A 19,402-nucleotide genomic window follows, 5' to 3' on the forward strand; every position below is an offset into this window, starting at 1 on the left:
ACTGGCCTTCTCATCTTCAGGTTGAACCTCCTCAGTTTTCATAAATACTTCTCGTGCAGCTAGTACCCCTGAATGTGCCTTCAGCCCCTCCTTCCATCTGCCACAGCCCTCAGTCTCGGAATATAATGGGATGGTGACCTAATGGGACCAGAACAGTATACCCAGCCCAGCACCTCTTGGTCGGCTCTTTTATTTTTATTATCCATAGATTAAGTCACTGGTTCATGTTTAGCTGGGGGTCCACTGTGATACCCAGATCCCTTACTGCTGGACTGCCTCCCATTCACAGGCAACTTGATAATTGTAGAGTACATGAGTGGGAGAACTGTGGAAGTAGGGAGAGGACAGGTTAGGATGGAGGCAACGGGGTAGAAAAATGAACTCTAACAAGCTTATACCTTGAATTTTCTCTGGTCCATAAGAAAATACAAATTCTACTTTGCCATATTCTGGAAATCGATCATCTGAAAAGGGAGAATGAGCAATTAATTCCCAAAAAGGACTCCAACTTTAATCTTTCTAGAGAAGATTAAAATAATATGCACATATATGGTTGATAATACTATAATACTATATACATATATACATGGATATATCTATATCTATATATATATAATGAAATAGGCCTCTTGCCCACTTTTGGCCCCAGTCCTACTTGCCTGAGATAACCATTCCCATTTCTATTTCTTATTCTACAAGCTGTTACCTTAAGACTCTAAATAGCCACTATTTTTATGCCACCATTTCCTGATACACCAATTTCAAGTAATCTCCCTTGATTTACCACTAGGAAGATAACGAATTTGGCCCACTAATATCACTCCCATCTCCCTTATTAATTCTAATAGTAGTAGGAGTAGTATTTATTCTGATTGCCTTTGAAACTTTAAATACTACAGCTAAGCCTCTATTTCTTGAGCTATTGTCGATGGTGTCCGCTGGCTCCCTCGTGTAAGAGGAGAAAGTTTGTGACCCCACTTTCCCTGCCTCTACGGACTCCACCTTGATGTTGTCTGCTGTCCCTTTATGTTTCCCTGTTAAGACTGATAACGCTAACATTCCGCTCTGTAATTATGATGGCATCTTCTGTTTCTGCCCTCCCGGCTCCTGTACAGAGGAAACTCATCACAGAAACATTCTTCTACTGCAAGAACCAGACTACATTGTGTGTGTGTGCGGGGGCGGGGCGGGGGGTCAGGCTCCTCTCAGCTCCCTTCCCCCACCCTCCAAGCCCCAGCTCTATTCTATGCTCTTGGCCTAAGTGCAGTCTGGACAAAGATTATACCATCCACCACTTGTGGGAAGAGAAATTACAGTAGGGATGGTGACTGCCTGTCATCCCTGTGCATGTCTCTATCACTGTATGCGCCACTTCATAGTACCCCACTTGTGTGTCTCTTTCTCCCATGGAACTGCGAGCTCCCTGAGGGTAGGGTCTGACTTCTTTCTCTTTGTAACCCCAGGGTCTAGCACATGCCTGGCACATATAGACCCCCCAAGTATTTCTTGGAGGATGGATGGATGGATTTGGATGGATAGGTGGATTGATGAGTGGGTGGGCCAATGGACAGATTTAGATGGGTAGGTGGATAGATGGATAGATGAATGGATGAACGGATGGATTTAGAAGAGTGGATGGATGGATTTGGAGTGGATGGGTGGATGGATTCGGATGAGTGGATGGATGGATGGGTGAGTGGATGGATGGTTGGATGGATGGATGTGGATGAGCAAGTAGGTGGATGGAAGGATGGGTGTGTGGATGAGTTAATGGGTGAATGGATGTGGATATTGTCCCAAGTTTCAATGTGATACAGACAAAACCTTAAATAGATAAAGAAACAAAGGAAGACACCTCCCTAACCACTTCTCCCTCCCTCCCTCAGAAAATGGTTCCCCCTTCACTGCTGCCATAGTTCCTCCATTATCACTCTTCTACCTTATGGTATTATTCCCTGCAGGGTCTATGTCTCTATTCAGTGAGCTCACCTTTGAAGGCATCATCAAGGTCTTCCTTCCCAAAGACAACCCCCAGGTCATGGATGGCACAGGTGTGGAACTGCACACGGAAGATGACATCTCGGGCTGGGCTCCGGAACTTCTTGTGGTAGCACTTCAGCTGGTGGGAAGGAGAGCAGAGCCCATCAGGGGCCCAAGGAGGGGAAATCAGATCTCAGGGAGCTCCTTATTAGCTCCATGACTAAGACCCCAGGGCTCCCCCAAGCCTAATGAGAGAGAGGTCACCAATACCATATAGAATCTTAAAGCTATCTGGGGAAACTTCCAGAAAACAGAATGTTGGAGGCCAATCTTGTCCTTTGGGGACAACACTTTCCTTCCAAAAAGTTCCTGCACACAGAATGGAAAAAGAAGGAGTGAATTTAAATTACAGAAGGAAAGACTAAAGTTAGAGTTGAGGAAGTCCTGTCACCACAGGAAGCAAGAAGGTAACAGCTCACACGGAGAGATATTTCCCTGGAGATATTCTGAACAAGAAATAAGCACAGGAGAAGGGATGTCCAGCTCTGAGGCAGGGGAAGGCCTTGCAGGAGCCCTGAGGGCCTATGGCCCCACTGCTGGTGTGACAAGAGTGACAATCCTGTTAGGAGGGGAGCAGGAAGAGGGAAGAAAGGAGAAACAATAAACAGGGAGGAGGGCGCTCGAGACAGAGGGGCAGCACTCACCAAGATGTCTCCCTTCAAGAGCAGCCCAGGCTCGATGGTGATGCAGATGCTGGTCTGGCTGTCTCCTTGGACATTACTGGGGGAGAGGGGAGCGGAGAGAAAGAGAGATGCTGAGGGGGGCAGGCCTTGCACGTACTCCCTGCTCCCCCTGCCAGAGGGCTCCTGGGAAGGCTTGCTGCCTCTGTCTCTCAGCCCTCTGCCAGATGAGATCCTCCCAGAAGTCCTGGCCCCATCCCCCTACACTCTTGTCCCTGGGCCTGGGCCTCAGGCCTCGGGCATCCCCGGCCTCTCATTCCGGAGGAATACCTACTAGATGCCAGATGTGTAGACAGGCTGCATGGCCTGGTAGATCCGGAGAAAGGGCCGACACCCTGTAAGGGAGGGTGGTGTTAGCGGGCATGGTGTGGGGGCAGGGGGAATGGGGGAAGGAAGGAAAGGCTGGGGAGAGCAGAAGTAGGAAGGAAAAATGAAAAGAGAAAGGAGGAAGAAATACTAGCTTTTCATCTGGGAGGCATTTCTGAGTTTAGAAAAACCATGGCCGCATCCAACTTCCCGCGCCAGCAGGCACCGCCAGAGTCAGTCCCATGAAGCGACCCGGAACTCGGAGAAGGCTCAGGAGGTGGTGCGGTCCAGACTCCCACCCAAGCCCACGTTTTTATGCCCTAAGGCTGCCTCTTGAGAAAAGAAGGTGGGAGCCAGGAGGGGAGGAAAGCCAGAGGGCTCGGGCAGGTACCTCCTTTAGACTCAAAGTTGGGGATGCCGTGCATGATCACGTGGTGCAGAAACAAGGGCTTGTTGTTCATTTTGATGGAGCCAGAGAGCAGGCCACTGAAGTAGTGCACGTACCTGGGGGCAGGGAGAAAGAGGCAGCGTCTGCCTGGAGACTTGTCCTAGAGCAGGGCCATCCCCGTCTCTCTTCTGGCCCCACCCAGCCCACCCACCCCCCAACTCTCCTAGGTCTCCTGGAAGCTGGAGTCTGTGCCCCAGCACAGTCCTTCCTAGCTGCCTGGAGTCCTAGGTAGGGAGGACAGGCAGGAACTGCTCAACTAGTAGCTGTGTCAAACCCTTAGGACTGGTGGGGCAGCGGGGTGGGGGTGGGGGGTTCTCTGGCGCCCCCTCGTGGTCACCATGAGCATCTCGTTCCAGCTTCACTCCCAGCCCAAAAACCTCCTGCTGGACCAAAATTCCTCCCACGCATCCCTGACATCCCTCACATCATTAAGCTGCGCGCTACTGCACACGGTGGGCTGATCAACCATCAGACATCTCTAATACTTTCACACAAAGCTTAAACCAAGCTTACATTTACACCCAATGCCCCAGTTATGCCCTGACAGACCCACCAGCCACATGACAGTCCAGCAAACAGTAAGAGCTTAATAATTATGGTCCTTATTTTACATCACACTGAAGTGTATGAAATCTCCCTCTATATATGGTATTGAAAGACATTTAACTTCCACTAAGCATTCCTATCCCTAGGGTCAAGACTCCCCAATACTTTCTGGATCTTATTGGAAGAATGCAAGAATTAATGCATCTCTATTCCTTCTAGAAGAGAGGGCATATGGGGTCCAGAAAGAGTTGCTGACCCATAGCAAGAACACACAAAACTGGAGTGGGCAGGGAGAGAGGAAAAACTGTCTGAATTTCAGTGCACCTGCCAGAAAGAGAGGTCCGTCCTTCTGCTGGGGATTGGTTGAGGCGTCCTCCTTGTCTGAATGGCCAGAGGACATGAGCTGGGTCAGCCGGACCAATCAGAACTAATCCTAAGACTCCTTGAGGGGCAAGGGGGCTCTCTGAGGCTGGCAGACACAATCCACATGACCATGACAACGGTCCCCTCCTGTCTCTTGGCTCCTTGACCCACCAGGCCTGCAGGCCTCTGTCCCTGGGCCTGGGCGGGGCCGCCTCGCACTCCCCAAGCCAGATAATCTGATGGGCACCACCAGTTCCTATTCAGCCCCTGCCCAGCCCCCAGCCCCGTTACTCAAACCGGAAATCTGGAATGGCAGTTGCTATCAGATCTCTGGCCGGTGCCAACAGGATGTGTCTGTGTGCTGGGGACAATGAGTCTGGGGGTGGGGTGACAATGAATGGAGGAGTTGCAGGCAAAGCCCCTACCCCCCCACCCTCCTCTCCTCCAACTGATCCATTCCCTACAAATGACACTGCCCAGAAGGCGGAAAAGTGGCAACAAATACGCACTGAAGCCAACAGCCGCACTTTCACACGGGCCCGGACAGAACTGCCCGCCCGTAAGCAGATACACTTGCAGATACAAGCTGCCAGGCAGACAGATACTGTAAATGCCCCTGCCCCCGGCCACAGACGGTGTGAGCGAACACGGCACACCGTAGACTCGCCAGACACTCCTACTGCTGAGAGGGGACACGGAGCCCGATCCCCAGGCTTTCAGCTACAGGGACGTGGCTGCTCCACCCACTTCCTCCAAGCCACATGGTGCCGTCGCTCCTTCACAGCAAGACTCGTGACCAAGGCCACCAGTCTTATGTGGCAAGTGGGTACTTGAACGACAGCATCTTTCCTCCCTGGGAAAGACTCTCTTCGATCTACAGCTGCTACATCTGGCAGCCCAGCCAGAATTTTTTGCATGTGGACATCCGGTTTCTGATGGCTGATCTGGAGACCAGGTCCCAGCTGTCCTGCGGCCACCGGGGGTTCTGGGGACTCACTTCTGCTTGGACTCCCCGCTACAATGGCAGACACAGTCACTGGCAGAGCCAGCAGCCTTCTAACAAGGCAAGCAAGGTGGGATGATGGGGGATAAGATGGGGAACCCCAGCAGGGAGAGGCCAGGAGCTCCTGCTGGCCCTGTCAGCGTTCAGAGGGGCTAGAAAAGCCAGGGGGATGCTTTGGCCCCAGGCCAGCCTGCTTGCTCTTCCCTCTTGCATGGTTACCGTAGACCTGCCTCCGGATGCTTCCTTCCTCCCCTCAGAACTTGCGGGCCCCACGCCTCACCTTCTCCCCAAGTTCACCCCCCCCCCCCCCCCCCACATCCCTCTCAAAGCCATCATGTTCTGTTTGGGTTTTCCCCCCCTTCCAAGTACTTCTCATGACCTGAAAGTATATTGATGGCTCATGTCCTGCTGAAACGGCCAGCACAGCCACAGTGCATGGAGCAGTGTGGCCCATCATGGACACGGACATGTCAGTGGCGGACCCCCTCTCTGGCTACACGGTAGCTGGACCCCATTCCCCATCTCCAGTTCTCCCCTCTGGGCCTGGGATTCTGCCTTGCCCTCACCGGCGGCCTCCCCACAGCCCACCAGCCCTGACTCTACCTGTGCTCACCTGTGGACCAACCACCATCATTACACAGCGCGTTATCCACAGAGCAGAATCCAGCCCTCAGGACTGGGGGTGGCATGAGCCCGGGGGAACCTGGCCTGGCCTGACTGACAGGCCCCTGAGTACCTTCTTGCTCTGCTCCTACTCGCTACGGATCCTGGCCATGTTGAGTCCCCCCCCTAGGCTCAGGCTTCTCATCTATAAAATAGGGATATGCCTTGGATGGTCATACGGTAGCTCATCATTATTACTCAGGTTTGGCCTCAAAGCCACCAGCTCTGACAGGTGTTCCTTGATCCCCTTCACTAAATAGCCCAACCTCCTCCATCAGGTCTAACCCACTCCATCCTCTTCCTCTCCTAGCACCAGCCATTACTGAAATGGTCCTGTCGGTCTACCTTCAGTGCGAGGTCCATCCTTCCCAATGGGATATCAGTTCACTGATGGCAAAGCACTGTGTCCTGTTCAACTGGGTGTCTCCAGCACTTGGAAGGAAGCAGAGCACCTGAACCTTGTCCAGTGGATGAATGAACCATCTCTGCCTTACTTTCTGCCTAGGCTGCCACGGACTCCAAAGAGACCACGTGCTTGAGAGCCCTTGGGTAAATTTTTAAAGCTCTTCCAGCAGAAGATGACCCTTATGGTAAGAATCTTGACCTCTCCAGGGCAGGTGGCTAGGACGTCTGCCTCCTGTAGGCTCATCCAAGCACGGAAGCAAGAGTAGCACCGCCTTCTTATACAAGCTGCCTTCTGGCACCCAGACCAATGTGTCCCCCACCAATGGCCCCATTGCTCTCCAGCGCTGGCCTCAGGAGCCAATGGCCATGCCTACCTGTGGGTGCACACAGCTGCCCCTGGGCTCACCGTGTCCCTGAGCTCACACCACTCTAGGATAGCACCTGAATATGCACGTTCGGTACACAACCCCCCGAGGCATGGCTGTTCCAACCCCAGCCTGGATAGCAAGCTCTCTCTCTCTCTCTCTCACACACACACACACACACACACACACACACGTAGGCACTGGCTGTGAGCCCTGGAGACCCACCTTCTCTGGGATGGCTGGCCAATGGGCACAATCTTATCCTCATAGAACCGCTTCATGGCAAACCGGTCCAGGGCCTGATCAGCGCTGCGGGGAGAGACAGGTGCTCAGAGGAGCCAACTCCTATGGCCGACAGCCCCTTGCCTCCCCAACCCTGCTCTCCCAGACCTATAGAGCCCTCCAGCCACCCTATGCTGAGCAGCTTTCAGGAAAAGGGTGCCCCAGCATCTCTCCATCCTGTATGCTGCAGGCCTCAGCATGGGGGCTTTGGAGCCAGACAGACTGGGTTCCCATAGCAAGTCTGCCACTTACTCCTCAGCCCTGTGTCCTGAATCAGGTTATTTAATCTTTCTGAACCTGACTGCCCTTCCTGTCAAATGGGAGTGACCAGTGTCTTCTTGAAGCTTGTTATGGCAATTAAGTGAAATAACATCTACAAAGAACTCGATACACAGGGGCCCACAGTGGGTACATAGGAAACGTTCACCATGAAGGGAACATTAGGCTGGGTTGAGTTTCTTAAAGTCACAAAACTACCATCTAAGCCTCCATAGAACATTTTATCTTATCTATCTGCAAAGAGATCATTAAAAAAAAAAAAAAAAAGACAGATGATGTAGCCCCTCTGTTCTTAACTCTCCAATGACATCCCATCCTAAACCCCAAAGTCCTTATTGAGGCCCACAAGGATAAGATCACTTCCAGATGGTTCTGCCAGACCCAGATCTGAGCCAGCATTTCTTTCTGACTCCCTCACCAGCTCACTTGGGAAAACAGAAGGCCTTTTGCCAAGGAAAAGTGGCCCCGAGATGGTGGTGGGTTGGGGTGTCCATAGATGGGCCTGCCTCCCAAGGCTGCTCCCACCAGTGCTCCCAGTAGAGGGAGGGACTTTCCTTTCTCCCGCCCCCCACCACACACAGCCACCTGCCTCAGAGCTGTAGACTCCTTTCTGTGGGCTCCTCCACCCTATCCCCAGCACCTGTGAACCCCAAGGAAGGGAGAGGCCGAGGAGGGATGGGCAGAGGGGGGTCCCACTGACAATATGCAAAGAACGGGGGGCTCTTACCTGGCAGAAATGTTGCTGTAGTGCATGTAAGCCGCAATGACAACGCCTATCCTGCCTCGGTTTCCCTAAAAGAACCCCAAACACAAAGTCTTTATTTGTAAGGCCAGCCCTACTGCCCCAGAGCCCATCCGGAAGCCTGGAGAAAAAGAGGGCAGTGGCTGGAGAGAGGGGTGTGGTTCTAAGGGAGAACTGGATGGAGGAGGGAAATGCAAGGGAGGGAAGCAGGTCAAGCTGAGTCTCAAAGAGAAGAAATACAGCCAATCATCTACTACCCTTGAGGGCCCCACAAGCTCATTTCTTGGAGGTGCCCCCTGGGACAGAAGCTACTATCTCCTAGAAAGGAGAAAACACACAGACTTGCACGCTCACACGGTCCGATGACACAGTCAGGCACACACACTCATCCAAGGCCACATCCATGCCTGTGTGCATGTATGACCACATAGGCACGTGTGTACACATGCACACACATGCACACACACAGGTGCACACGCACACCCACGTACCCCCCCTCTGACCTTATTGTGTAGAACGACGACGTTGTGAGGGTCTGCGTTGAGCCAAGTGTCCATGGCCTTGCAGACACTGCAGATCTTCTCCAGGGCGGGGGTGTGAAGGTCAGGCCAGCCAAATTCCAGTACCTACAGTCCAAGCCGTGAGTGAGAAGGGACGGAAGCCCCAGAGAGTGGACCAGAGCTACGGGGAGGGGGCACAAACCCCACACCCAGGTGCCACAACAGCAGCCACCCACCCACCCACCTTGCTTCCTGCCCTGCCCATCAGCCCAGAGGGGAGGTGAAGGTGTAGATGCAGAGGACACCCACCCAGCACCAGAGACCCAGGGCCCGAGTCTCAGCTCTCACATTGCCTCACACTAGGGCCTCTGGCAAATCATCGCCTCTGTCCTGGCCTCAGTTTCCCCATATGTGTGTAAAGCCGATGACTGCAAGATCCCTTCCACATGATTCTGACTCCAAAATGTGCTGGGGCCCCCCCAGTACTTCCCCCAAGCTCTCCTCCCACAGACAACCCCAAGGCCTGGCTCAGGGACAAAGAGGGGAAGTCAAGGGCCCCCAGCCATTGACACCTCTTTTCCAGGCCTGGACACACAAACCATGGGCTTTCCAGGCCAGCCAAGAGAAACCTGAAGGGGACAGAGGGCAGAACTGAACAGCAGCCTTCAGGCTCCTCGAAACTTTTAACTCACAGATCATTAAACGGAGAAAGAATTCTTGCTCAGAAGAGCCAAGCGAGCACATCTCATCTAGCCCATCCACTATCAGAGGTGCAAACTGAGGCCCAGAGAACTGTCACCTGCCCAGGGTCACAAAGTAAATGGGCCCCAGAATCCGGGAGCCCAAGCAGACATCCGTGCAAAGTCCTGCACTCAGCCCGCTGAGCCCGTAAGTGAAAAGGGGCCGTAGGCAATTCCCAGCCAGTTTAAATGCAAAATGCATTTCAATATGGCTAGAAATCTCATAGCTCCAGCCTCACCCCAGAAATACTCTGTGCACCCCAGGGGAGCAGAGCTGGGTAGGAAATTGCTGCATCCAGCCTGGCTCTCAGCAGTTTGTATTACAAACACAACAAACACAGTCTTTTCCTTGTTCCAAAGAGAAGATGACACAGACTAGGAGTAGGGTTGGCAGCAGGGTCTCAGCACTTCCCCCCAGATTCTAAAGCGGGAACCAAAGGGAGACAGAGCCCGTCTACTCTCCTTCTCTTCCAGGCAACGGGAAGCCCCCACCCCGGATCGGTATCGGCTCACCTTGGCGTGGAGCTTTGTGATGTCCGGCCTCCGCTCAGAAAGGTTGAAAAGCTGGGAGGAAGAGGAAGAGATTGTGAGATAGTGTCTGCCGTCTTCTGTCTCTCTGTCTCTTTCTCTCCTCCCCCTGCTCGCCACCCTCGGTGAAAATCCTACCCATGCAAGAGCTTGCAATGGCGTCCCATCAGACACACACACACACGCTGATCGACAAGAGCTCAACAGGTTCTCAAGGTAAAGAGGGGGAGAGGGAAGTACATAGGCACAGCCACTCCCCTCAGGGAGTGGACAGACACCCAGAACTGAAGACAAGAAGGGGAGAGACGCAGCCTATCTCAGGTCCCACGTGCCCCCTGCAAGGTGAGCGTCTTCATACCCTGAATGGGAGTCCGGGAGTGTTAACTGACAAGTATTTGGCCATCTCTGGTTTCCACTTCCCACATCGATGTCAGAACCTCATCACCCGAAAATGCAACAGCTGTGCAGCGGGACACCCTCCCTCAGAGGGGGAAAATCGCCCCGAGTGGGCCCTCTCAGACCCTCGACACCCCTCTCCCCACAGATGCCCTCTGACACCTCACCGTGTCCCACAGGATTCCCCCCGGTCCCTGGAATTCCCTTCTCCACCTCCAAAGGAGGGGCACAGAATTGCCGTCTTCCTGGGGAGAAAAGAGGGCCCACAGCCTGCTGTGGGTAAGACAGAGGGAGGGCAGCACAGCACAGAGACCCATAGGATCCTGGACTCCTGACTGGGAACCATCTCAGAGGGCTACCAGGCCATTCTTGGACCCCACAAGGGCTCACGCTTTAGCACATCAACAACAGGTCCCATGCGAGTATCCCCAGTCTGCCAGCCCACACTGAGGCCTTTACATCTAGCAGAGGGCTTAATCCTCTCAACCACCACAAGAGGTAGGTGGTGTAATTAGACCAATTTCACAGATGCACAAACTAAGGTTTTGTGAGGTAAAGTGGGTTAGAGCAGAGCCTACATTCAAGCCCAGGACTCTTCCAATGTCTGAATCAAAGTCCTCAACAATGGCCACCACGGCTGATAGACAGACCTCTGCGGTGGGTTCAGCCGCATCCCACAAAGATTCATATCCACCTGGAACTTCACAATGTGACCTTATTAGGAAACAGAGACTTTGCTGATGTAAGTACTTAAGGATCTCAAGATGAGGTCATCCTGGATTTAGGGCAGGCCCGGGATCCGATGCCTGGTGTCCTTATAAGATGAGATGAGGAGGCACAGAGAGACCCAGGAAAGAAGGCAGGCCATGTGGGGACAGAGGCAGAGTGATGGGAGTGATAGAGCCACCAGCCAAGGTCACCGAGGATTGCTGGGAAGCACCAGACCCCAGGAAGGGGTATGGCCCTGCCAACATATTGGTCTAGACTTCTAGCTTCCAGAACTGTGAAAAAATTAATTATATCATTTATAGACCAGCCAGCTGTGGTCATGTGTTATGTGTCAGCCCTAGGAACCAAATATGGCCTCCCACTGCCTGCCTCGGCTCACATCGCATTGAGCCTGCCCCATCCCGTCTGTGGGTCCAGCCCAACCCCACAGGTGCTTCCCTCTAAAGTGGAACCGAGCCCTCCTCTGGGCCCGATCCCGCAAGCCAGCCCTCTGACATCAGAGAAAACCACTGGCCCCCTCATCCACGTCCGTGACGTGCTCCTCCTGGGCCAGGCCCTGCCCCAGTGCCAGCCACACAAGGTCCCACAAGATGCCCGTGCCACAACTCTGTCCTCAGACCTCAGCTCTGCCACTTCCCAATGCTGTCACCTGAGGCAGACCCCCCCACCCCCACTGCGCTCCAGCAAAACCTGATTTCTAGAGCTAGCTCGAGGCTAAATATGTGGATAGCAGTTAGAACGGGGCCCGCCTCAGAGGGAGCGCTCAATAACGTGAACTCAGTGCATACACACACGCACACAGACACACACACAGGCATGCGTGCATGCACACAGGACTCGGGTCCAGGTGCCGCATTCCAGCTGTGACACACTCCTCCCAGCAAAGTGGGGCCGGAGAGTGAGTGGGGATTCGGTACACGAGCAAGGCACCTAAATCACGGGAAGGAGGGGGAGTTGGCCCTGGGGGACACCTGAAGCAAGGGGATGGCGAGCAGAAAGGACGGGGGCACCGGGCCCCTCCTCACCAGGTAGCTGCCGCCATGCTTGGACTTGAGCATCTGGGCCACCTCTCGGAGGTTGCTCCGGAAGTTTTCCTCGTTGGCCGTGCTGGGGAAGGAGACGGCGATGATCCTCTCAGTGACGTACACTAGGTCCAGCTCACAGCTGTCCTCCATGGCCCGGCTCACACTCATGTTTCTGGAGAGAGGGGGCAGAAGGGGGTCCAGGTCGGGACCCAGCTCCTCAGGGCAAGGTTCAGGTAGCTGTAGCCCCGCATACCACATGGGGTCCCCAATTCCATCCCAGGAGACTTTGATCTCCCCTGACCCAGAGCCAAGCCTGGGGCCTCCCCTGGCCAGGTCCATGCAGTCAGCAAGGCGAGCCTGGGCGCACCCGGCCAGGGGCTGGCAGGATCTCGGGCCATTTCTGTCATGACAATAGTCCTAAGTGCCCATCCACCCTGTCGGCGCTGCCTTCAACCTGTGAACCCAGAGGTCAGGGCCAGGACAGGAGGTAGCCAAGAGTCCAGCTCAGCCTCCCGACACACCGTGGCCACCTGGTCTGGCAGCCATCTCTAGAAGGGTCCCGGGACAGATTTTGAAGAGGAAGGAGAGCCTGAGCTAGGTGCTCTCTAGCATCCCAGGGCTGAGCAGCAGGCTGCCCTCCCCCTCGCTCCTGAGCTGTACAGAGGGTGGGGGAGTCTTCTCGGGGGAAAGAGCAGCTCAGGTGACATTCTCACCTGGGCTCCAAGTAAGCCAGACCACAGTGCCCATTCCAGCCCTCCCCAGAGGCAGGCCAGCTACCGCCCTTTGTTCCTTGGCTGTCCCTCATGTCTGGCAGCTCCTACCACCTTGCCTAGGCTATTTCTTGGCAGTGGCCTCTGTGATCTTGAAGGGCCCAGGGAGCAGAGGGCACTGAGTCTTTGCTGCTGCCATGGCAGGTGGTCCCCAGAGACCCCAGCACCATCTGAGCTCTTCAAAGAAGTGGGAAGCCCCGCGCTGGGCTCTGGGTGAGGGGAGGTAGGGCTTCATGCCTTCACAGCTCACGGAGCTTCCTTTCCAGTACGAGGGCCCAGGAAGGGGCAATGGGTCTCGGGACACTGAAATTCCATCCCGAGGCATACCTGAGGCTTTTAGGGGCACCTCGCACCTTCCTACCCCCACACCTTCTTACCCTATCACCAACCCCCTACTGTCTCACTTGCCCTCTCTATCCAATGTGGGCCACACTCATATTTCCTTTTAGCAATCTTCCACTATGGTAGTGCAAAGGAAAGACTGGGGGAGCATCGAAGAAATGCCAGCAGGATATTTCAAGGGACAGGACAGCACTGGCAGAATCCAGATGTCCATCAGGATCAACTCTGAGTCCAAGCGTGTGTATAGGGCTTGGAGCTAGGGGAACCAAGGGTGATGTATGACTTCTCCATGGTAGCAAGGAGAGGAGCCAAGTGGCAGAGGTGCCAGTGGGATGTGGCAAGGAGCCCAGTTTGAATTTGACCTCTGAGCCCCCACCATCCCTTGTCCCTAAGATAAGGTTCTCACTGCAGCCTTGGTGGGAGGGAGGGGAGAGTCCAAGGCAGAACAGCACCACCGCCTGGACAACTCCAGCATCGCACCCTGCACCCACTCACCCCAAGGTGGTTCTTGGCGCAAGGGAAGAAGGGGATCCTCTAAAAGGCCCCCCTGTCTGTGGGCCGCCGGGCCACAACCCGCTGAGGGCTTTAGCTACACATCAGCCCTCTCTGGCTGGGGCTCCATTTCTCCAGGGCCAGATTCTCACTCATCTCGGGAGCCTCAGGAGCAGAGGGGAGGCAGAGAGGGAAGAGCCCAAGCCAGAAAACCACAGAACCCGGACACAGGGAAAAGAGATTCTGGATCAGCAAGACCCCGAGTCTTCACGTATCCCCTCCCCCAGGCCCTGCCAGCCAGCCAGCCAGCCAGAGAACTTTCCTTTTAGAAATAGCCCTCCAACACCAAAAACCGCTGCCCACAAAAAGGACCTGGACCTAGCACAGGCCTTGACGCCTGCCAGTCCCAAAGGCACACCCAGGTCTTGCCTCTTGGTGGCTGCGTGACCTTTAATAAGTCACCTCACCTCCCTGAGACTCAGTTTCTTCATCTGCCGAACGGAAACAAAACACTTACCTTGCAAGATTGTTGCAAGGACTAGATGAGATCGTGCAGGGACCATAAAGAATCCAGCTCAAGGCCTGGCTTCAAGCTAAAACTCAAAACATGAGCATTTCCAAACGGGCAGCTACTGGCATCCTCTCCCTGTGGCTGGCATGTCTCTCACACCCCCTACCTGTGGCTTTATGACTTCGGTCTCAGAAACCCAAAGGCATGACTTGCTGGAAACACCCACAGTGACCTCACTGCGGCACCCCCGCCCCTGGCCCCCCACAGGCCAGGCATACCTGATAGGCTGAGGATGGGGCTGGACGCTCAGGGTGACTCTGGCAGAGCCCTGGGACAGAGAAAAGAGAAGCGGCATTACAGAGGGGCCCGGCAGAGGGCTGGCCACGGGAGCAGTCAGTGCTGTGGACAAACACAGATTCCCTTCTCCTCTCTCTGCCAACATTCCAGCCCAGGCACCCTAACACCCAGGCAACACGGCGACCTAGAGCCAAAAGCCATCAGCGCCGTTTCCTCGGGGGTGTGCACGCAAGCCCTCTGAGGGCTCAGCTTCCCCCTCCCTGGGGAAGGAAGAAATCCCAAACACTGAGCACGGTCTGGGCTGGTGCCGTCCACACGGAGTCCACACTCACAATGAAAGAGTCACTAAGCAGATGGAAACACGGTTCGTCTTGAGTCCCTGGACAGCGTCACAGCAAGTCCGGGGGGAAAAGATGGACCACAAACCTCAAAGAAGGAACGTCTGGTCCAGCAGCCCTCCACCTGGCTCTGAGCCTTTGTCGGCCGACCGCCATCCCCCCACATTCCTCCCCTCGAGGCACCGCTGGCTGAGCCATTCAACTAAGAGGTGTGGGTCCAGAGCAGCTGGAGGAGTTGTGTATCAGCCGAGGCCAGTGTGAGGCAGCAAATCGCACTTTTAGGACCCGCTGCCCATAGTCTGTCACCTCCTCAGGTGCTCCCATCCCCAAGGTGGTTCGCTGGCACAAAATTAGGCAAACAGACCCACACTGGGGTCCCAAACAACCCAGGACAACCCAATGGTGCAGGGAGGAAAGCTCAGGGCTGGGGCTCCTCAGCACCCCGCCAGGCCATCTTGTGCTGCTTGACGCTCTAAGCTTCCATAATGTCTCACAGAAAATGAGGCAGTCCTTACCAAGTGGCTTGACGATGAAAAGGAAGTAGGAATATGGGTCACTTATACAGTGTTACTGTTCTTACATCTCACCCGATTAAAAGGGTAGAGATACAACCATTATCCACCTCTACAGAAAATCAAGGCCTGCGTCGCCTCTGCCACAAACTGCCGCCCACCCCATCAACTACCTCACCTGATACCCAAAGGCCCAGATTCTAGTTCCCAGGCCCTGCCAGAGCCCTCAGAGCCCACTGGCATCTTCCAAACCTCCCCGTGCCTCCCAGCCTCTCCCAACCTCCAAGCTGCAACCACCTCTTGAAGGACACAGGACCACAGTCTGCCGGGAAGAGGAGAAACTGAGGCAGCGACTCACCGCCCCCCCCCCAAGTCCCGGGGAAGTCGACAACTGGCAGGATTCGCCCTCAGTCTCTGGGTTTGACCGCGGGGGCCCGGAGCAGAGGAGCGCCTTCCAGCCTCTGCCAGGGCCCTGCGGCACCTACTAGGCAGGGGTGCATGGTAGGCTCGAAGGCCTGGCCCCCGGCTGGGCCCGAAGTCAGGGCAGCTCCACAAACGGGAGGGCTCTCCATCCAGTCCCTAGAGAAGGCTGCAGCCAGAGCCCCCTCTGTGTGGGCTACAGCTGGCCCACCACCGCTCAGCCTCTGTGACAGCAGCGGGAGGAACAGAGAGCCAAGTGGGACTGTCGGTGTGGGAAGTTTCTGTCTCCACCACCCCCTGGCCCTGACGACTTGGGTTTACATAAGTCAGGCGTGGGGGTGCGAGTAGAGGGTGGTAAGGAGGGATCGTGTTTGGTTTTCAAGCCCTAAGCCAGGCTGTTCCAAGACGACCCACCCAGAGGAACACAAGAGACCCAACACTCCATCTGTTTTTATCTCACTGGTCCCTGATGAGGAGTCGCTGAACCTCCCCAGGCCCCAGGCCCTGCTCCAGGCCCCAGGGATCCTTGCTATAAATAGCCCCTCACTTCTCATCTGTTGCCGACCCACAGCCACGTTTGGGGGACTCAAACACCGGAAGCCACAGCAGCAGCTGAGGCTCAAGGCGTGGCTCGGGCCACAGGTCCCAACCCACGGAGCTGTGGGGAGACAATGCGATATTGAGATTGGCTTGGCGAGGGGACTGGGGAGCCAAGGGGTGTCAGGAGCCTCCCGGGGCCCAGGGGTGAAAAGGAAGAATGGGGCAGGAGAGCTGGATCCCGTTTCTCCACCCCCCCTTCCCAACGTTACAACACTGCACATTCCTCAGCCTCCCCACCCCAAAAGTCAGGAAAGATAAATAAAAACTTGGCCCCAACAGAGTCTGGCCATGCCGCCTCCAGAGGTGATAAGACAAAGTCCAAGCCGCTGTGCTCCCCCAGGCTGGCCAGGGCAGGGGAGGCAAGGGGAGGGATCTGCTGTGGGCCATGACCCCACCAGATGACAGGGATGGGAACAGCTGGATGGTCATCCCCTGTTGAATCACTGGGCTGTCCTCTCGCTGACGGGGCTTCCTGTTTTCCGCAGAGTTTGGGGACATGTGACGCTTGCTGGCAGAAAGCAGAGACGGGTGACAAGTCTGAGTCCAGTGGACGTGGAGACTCACACGCCGTTGCAGGGCTAGGGGGTGCGAGCCAGCATGGCCTAATGCTCCAAAATGCACAGGTGACCTCACACAGGTAGCCAGAGACGGGCCCCCCACTGCTGCACGCCTCCCCATGCAGGCTCTTTCTGAGAGGCTGGGAGTGAGTGGACACACGGGTCATCTCTGCTGCCCATCATAGTGCTTGAGCCCTCCTCCTGAAAGCCCTCACTGGGTGCCACCCGCTGTGTGCCTGGCAACATAAAAGGCACATACGGGGACCAGGTGAAGTCCCTGACCTCAGAGAACTTATATTCCATGAAGGAAGACACTCTTAGGAACCAACCCATCTGTAAAATGGGTACAGCCCAGCGCTCATGGGATTTCATGAGATCTACCTATTCCACCTAAAGCTTCCAAGGAAAACTACCAGAGGGCTTTACAAAGAGTCCTACAAAGATTTTATTTTAAAAAGAAAACTAAATTCTCTGTCCTCGGATAATCTCATTCTTCTCCTCTCTGGGGCTGTCCGAACCCTTTGGCCCCCAGGCGTCCACTTCCTCCCGGCCCCTCCCAAGACTGAGATCAGTAAGACAACTTCAATTCAACTCCCTAGGCACCAAGAACTCTCTCCCTGTAAAGACCCAGATCATGGTCTCTGTCTCACGGAGAGAACAGCATGAAAGGAAACTCCACCCCCCACTCCCGCACCGCTCCACCCCTGCCAAAATAGTGGTCAAGCTTGCTTCTCTTACTCTCGGAAAGTTCCTCCTGGTGTCTCACCCCCACTCCTCCTCCTGCAGATCCAACCAACTCTTTTTGCCTTGGTCCTCCCTGCCGACCACCACTCAGACACTCCTGAGTGGCTCAAGGTCTACGGCCCTAGGCTCTAATCTTGCCTTCTCCACCGTACAGCAAGGAGCGAGAACCTCAGGACTTGGGTGGGGTCGGTTTAGAGCAAAATCGACTGTGTGGGAAGAGTCCTGCCTGCCTTTGAGGTCCACAGACCAAACACAACAGCTTGGGACCAAAAGAAAAGGCGTTTCCTGAGCCCCAGTCCCTAGGGGGCCCAGTTGGGAGGAGGGTCTTTATGAAACACCAGGGGCCATGTCAGGCAGCCAGAAACTGGTGCCCAATCTATGTCAGGGGCCCATCCCCATTCCTACCTTTCCTCTGGGGGCTGTGGCCACCCCCTCCACCCCCCCGCCAGCCCCTCCAGCCACACCCCTTCCTCTCTCCTTCCTGCCCACCAGCCTGGATTTTTCCAAAACAAAGTGCGACACAGCACACTGTCCACAAACCTCTCTAACACACCAGCCCTGCTAGAGGAAAACAGCCATTCCCGCCTGTGAGTCCTGGGCCATGGGCCAGAGCCAGGAAAACAGCTCAACAAACAGGCACACAAGCATGCCAGGAGGCCCAGGGTTGCAACGGCTCAGCCTCTGAAACTGGTCTCCTCACACGGGCCAGACTGCAGGGGGGCCCCAGGCTAGGCAGGTGTGGACTAATGACCCCAGGAGCACCCAACCTGGGACAGGTGTCTGGGAACTTCAAAAGTGATGTCTTGCCTCCTTTGCAGTACACAGGCCATTCTAGAATCTGCTCCCTTCACTAGACTGACTAAACCAAGATTCATGTTGTCCCCCGCCCCACATCCAGACAGGACACAATCCTTACCCAGCGTGGCACGCCCAGACACACACACATCCTCATCCCAAATCAACAAAATTTTCTTCTAAAATAACCTCCTGTCTCAAATAAAGGGCCACTTCTTTCTTCCCCAGGACCAAGGTCATACCCACCACGGCGTCAAAAAGTCCTTCATGATGTCTAACTTCCCTCTCTCTTGCTGTAGCTTTCCCTGACCAGCTACATCTAGCCCAGGCTGGAGTGGGAAACAGCAGCATCAGGACTTGGCTTTTAAAATGTGCTCAGACCACTGTAAAAGGTTTGGTTCACACAGCATCCCCTGGTCAAGGGTTGGGAGAGCCGGTAACACCAGATCCAAGCAGCAGACCCAGAAAGGGAAGCAGAAGGCCCTCACCAAGTCACTGAGCCCTTTCAAGTCTCTGTTTTCCCATCTAACAAATAAGACCAGAACATGTGCCATTGTGGGGGAGGGGGCGGGAGGGATAAATAAATATATAAATAAAAACCCAGTCCACTTCCTGGCCCTTAGTCAAAAGAATAGTAATAAGAATGGCTGATATTTATTGAGCACATATTATATGTTCTGTGTGCATTAAGTTCGTTCATCCTCAGTAGCAGGTACACACAAAAATTAATTTCTGACCCACACCCCGGCCCCAGAAATATCACAGACTTGGACCAGAGTCCCTCCTGACACTTGCACTCTGAGCCCAGGGGACCCATGCATACCTTGAACAGGGCCTTCCCCACTAATTTAGGAGGCATGCTCCGGCTCCGGACAGGCTGGGGAACGCCTTGGCCTCCCAGAGTGGGCCCCAGGGCAATGCGACAGTGGCAGGATCCCCACAGAAGTGTGGTTGCCTACGGGAGCTGTCTCCTGCGGCCCCAGC

The 19,402-nt window shown here is 54.8% G+C and overlaps 1 protein-coding gene across 8 annotated transcripts in view; it reads right to left on the reverse strand.

Moving 5' to 3' along the window:
* The window catches only part of TNS1 (tensin 1), a 106,831-nt gene that overhangs the window by 72,366 nt on the left and 15,063 nt on the right, over positions 1-19,402 (reverse strand). For 7 of the 8 annotated variants that reach the window (XM_032847452.1, XM_032847451.1, XM_032847450.1 and 4 more), the window contains exons 4-14: positions 14,434-14,483; positions 12,041-12,212; positions 9,876-9,926; positions 8,626-8,748; positions 8,108-8,172; positions 7,045-7,128; positions 3,418-3,530; positions 2,995-3,055; positions 2,685-2,760; positions 1,990-2,119; positions 399-464 (exon numbers count right to left, since the gene is read on the reverse strand). In XM_032847452.1, coding sequence (XP_032703343.1) covers positions 399-464; positions 1,990-2,119; positions 2,685-2,760; positions 2,995-3,055; positions 3,418-3,530; positions 7,045-7,128; positions 8,108-8,172; positions 8,626-8,748; positions 9,876-9,926; positions 12,041-12,208 — 937 coding nt within the window. In that variant the 5' untranslated portion in view covers positions 12,209-12,212; positions 14,434-14,483. Of the gene's footprint in view, positions 1-398; positions 465-1,989; positions 2,120-2,684; positions 2,761-2,994; positions 3,056-3,417; positions 3,531-7,044; positions 7,129-8,107; positions 8,173-8,625; positions 8,749-9,875; positions 9,927-12,040; positions 12,213-14,161; positions 14,300-14,433; positions 14,484-19,402 lie in introns of those variants that run through there. The other variant, XM_032847453.1, reaches the window with a different exon arrangement.

Source organism: Lontra canadensis, unplaced genomic scaffold (genome assembly GCF_010015895.1).
Source record: "Lontra canadensis isolate GAN:19392208 unplaced genomic scaffold, GSC_riverotter_1.0 scaffold188, whole genome shotgun sequence".
Lineage (NCBI taxonomy): Eukaryota > Metazoa > Chordata > Mammalia > Carnivora > Mustelidae > Lontra > Lontra canadensis.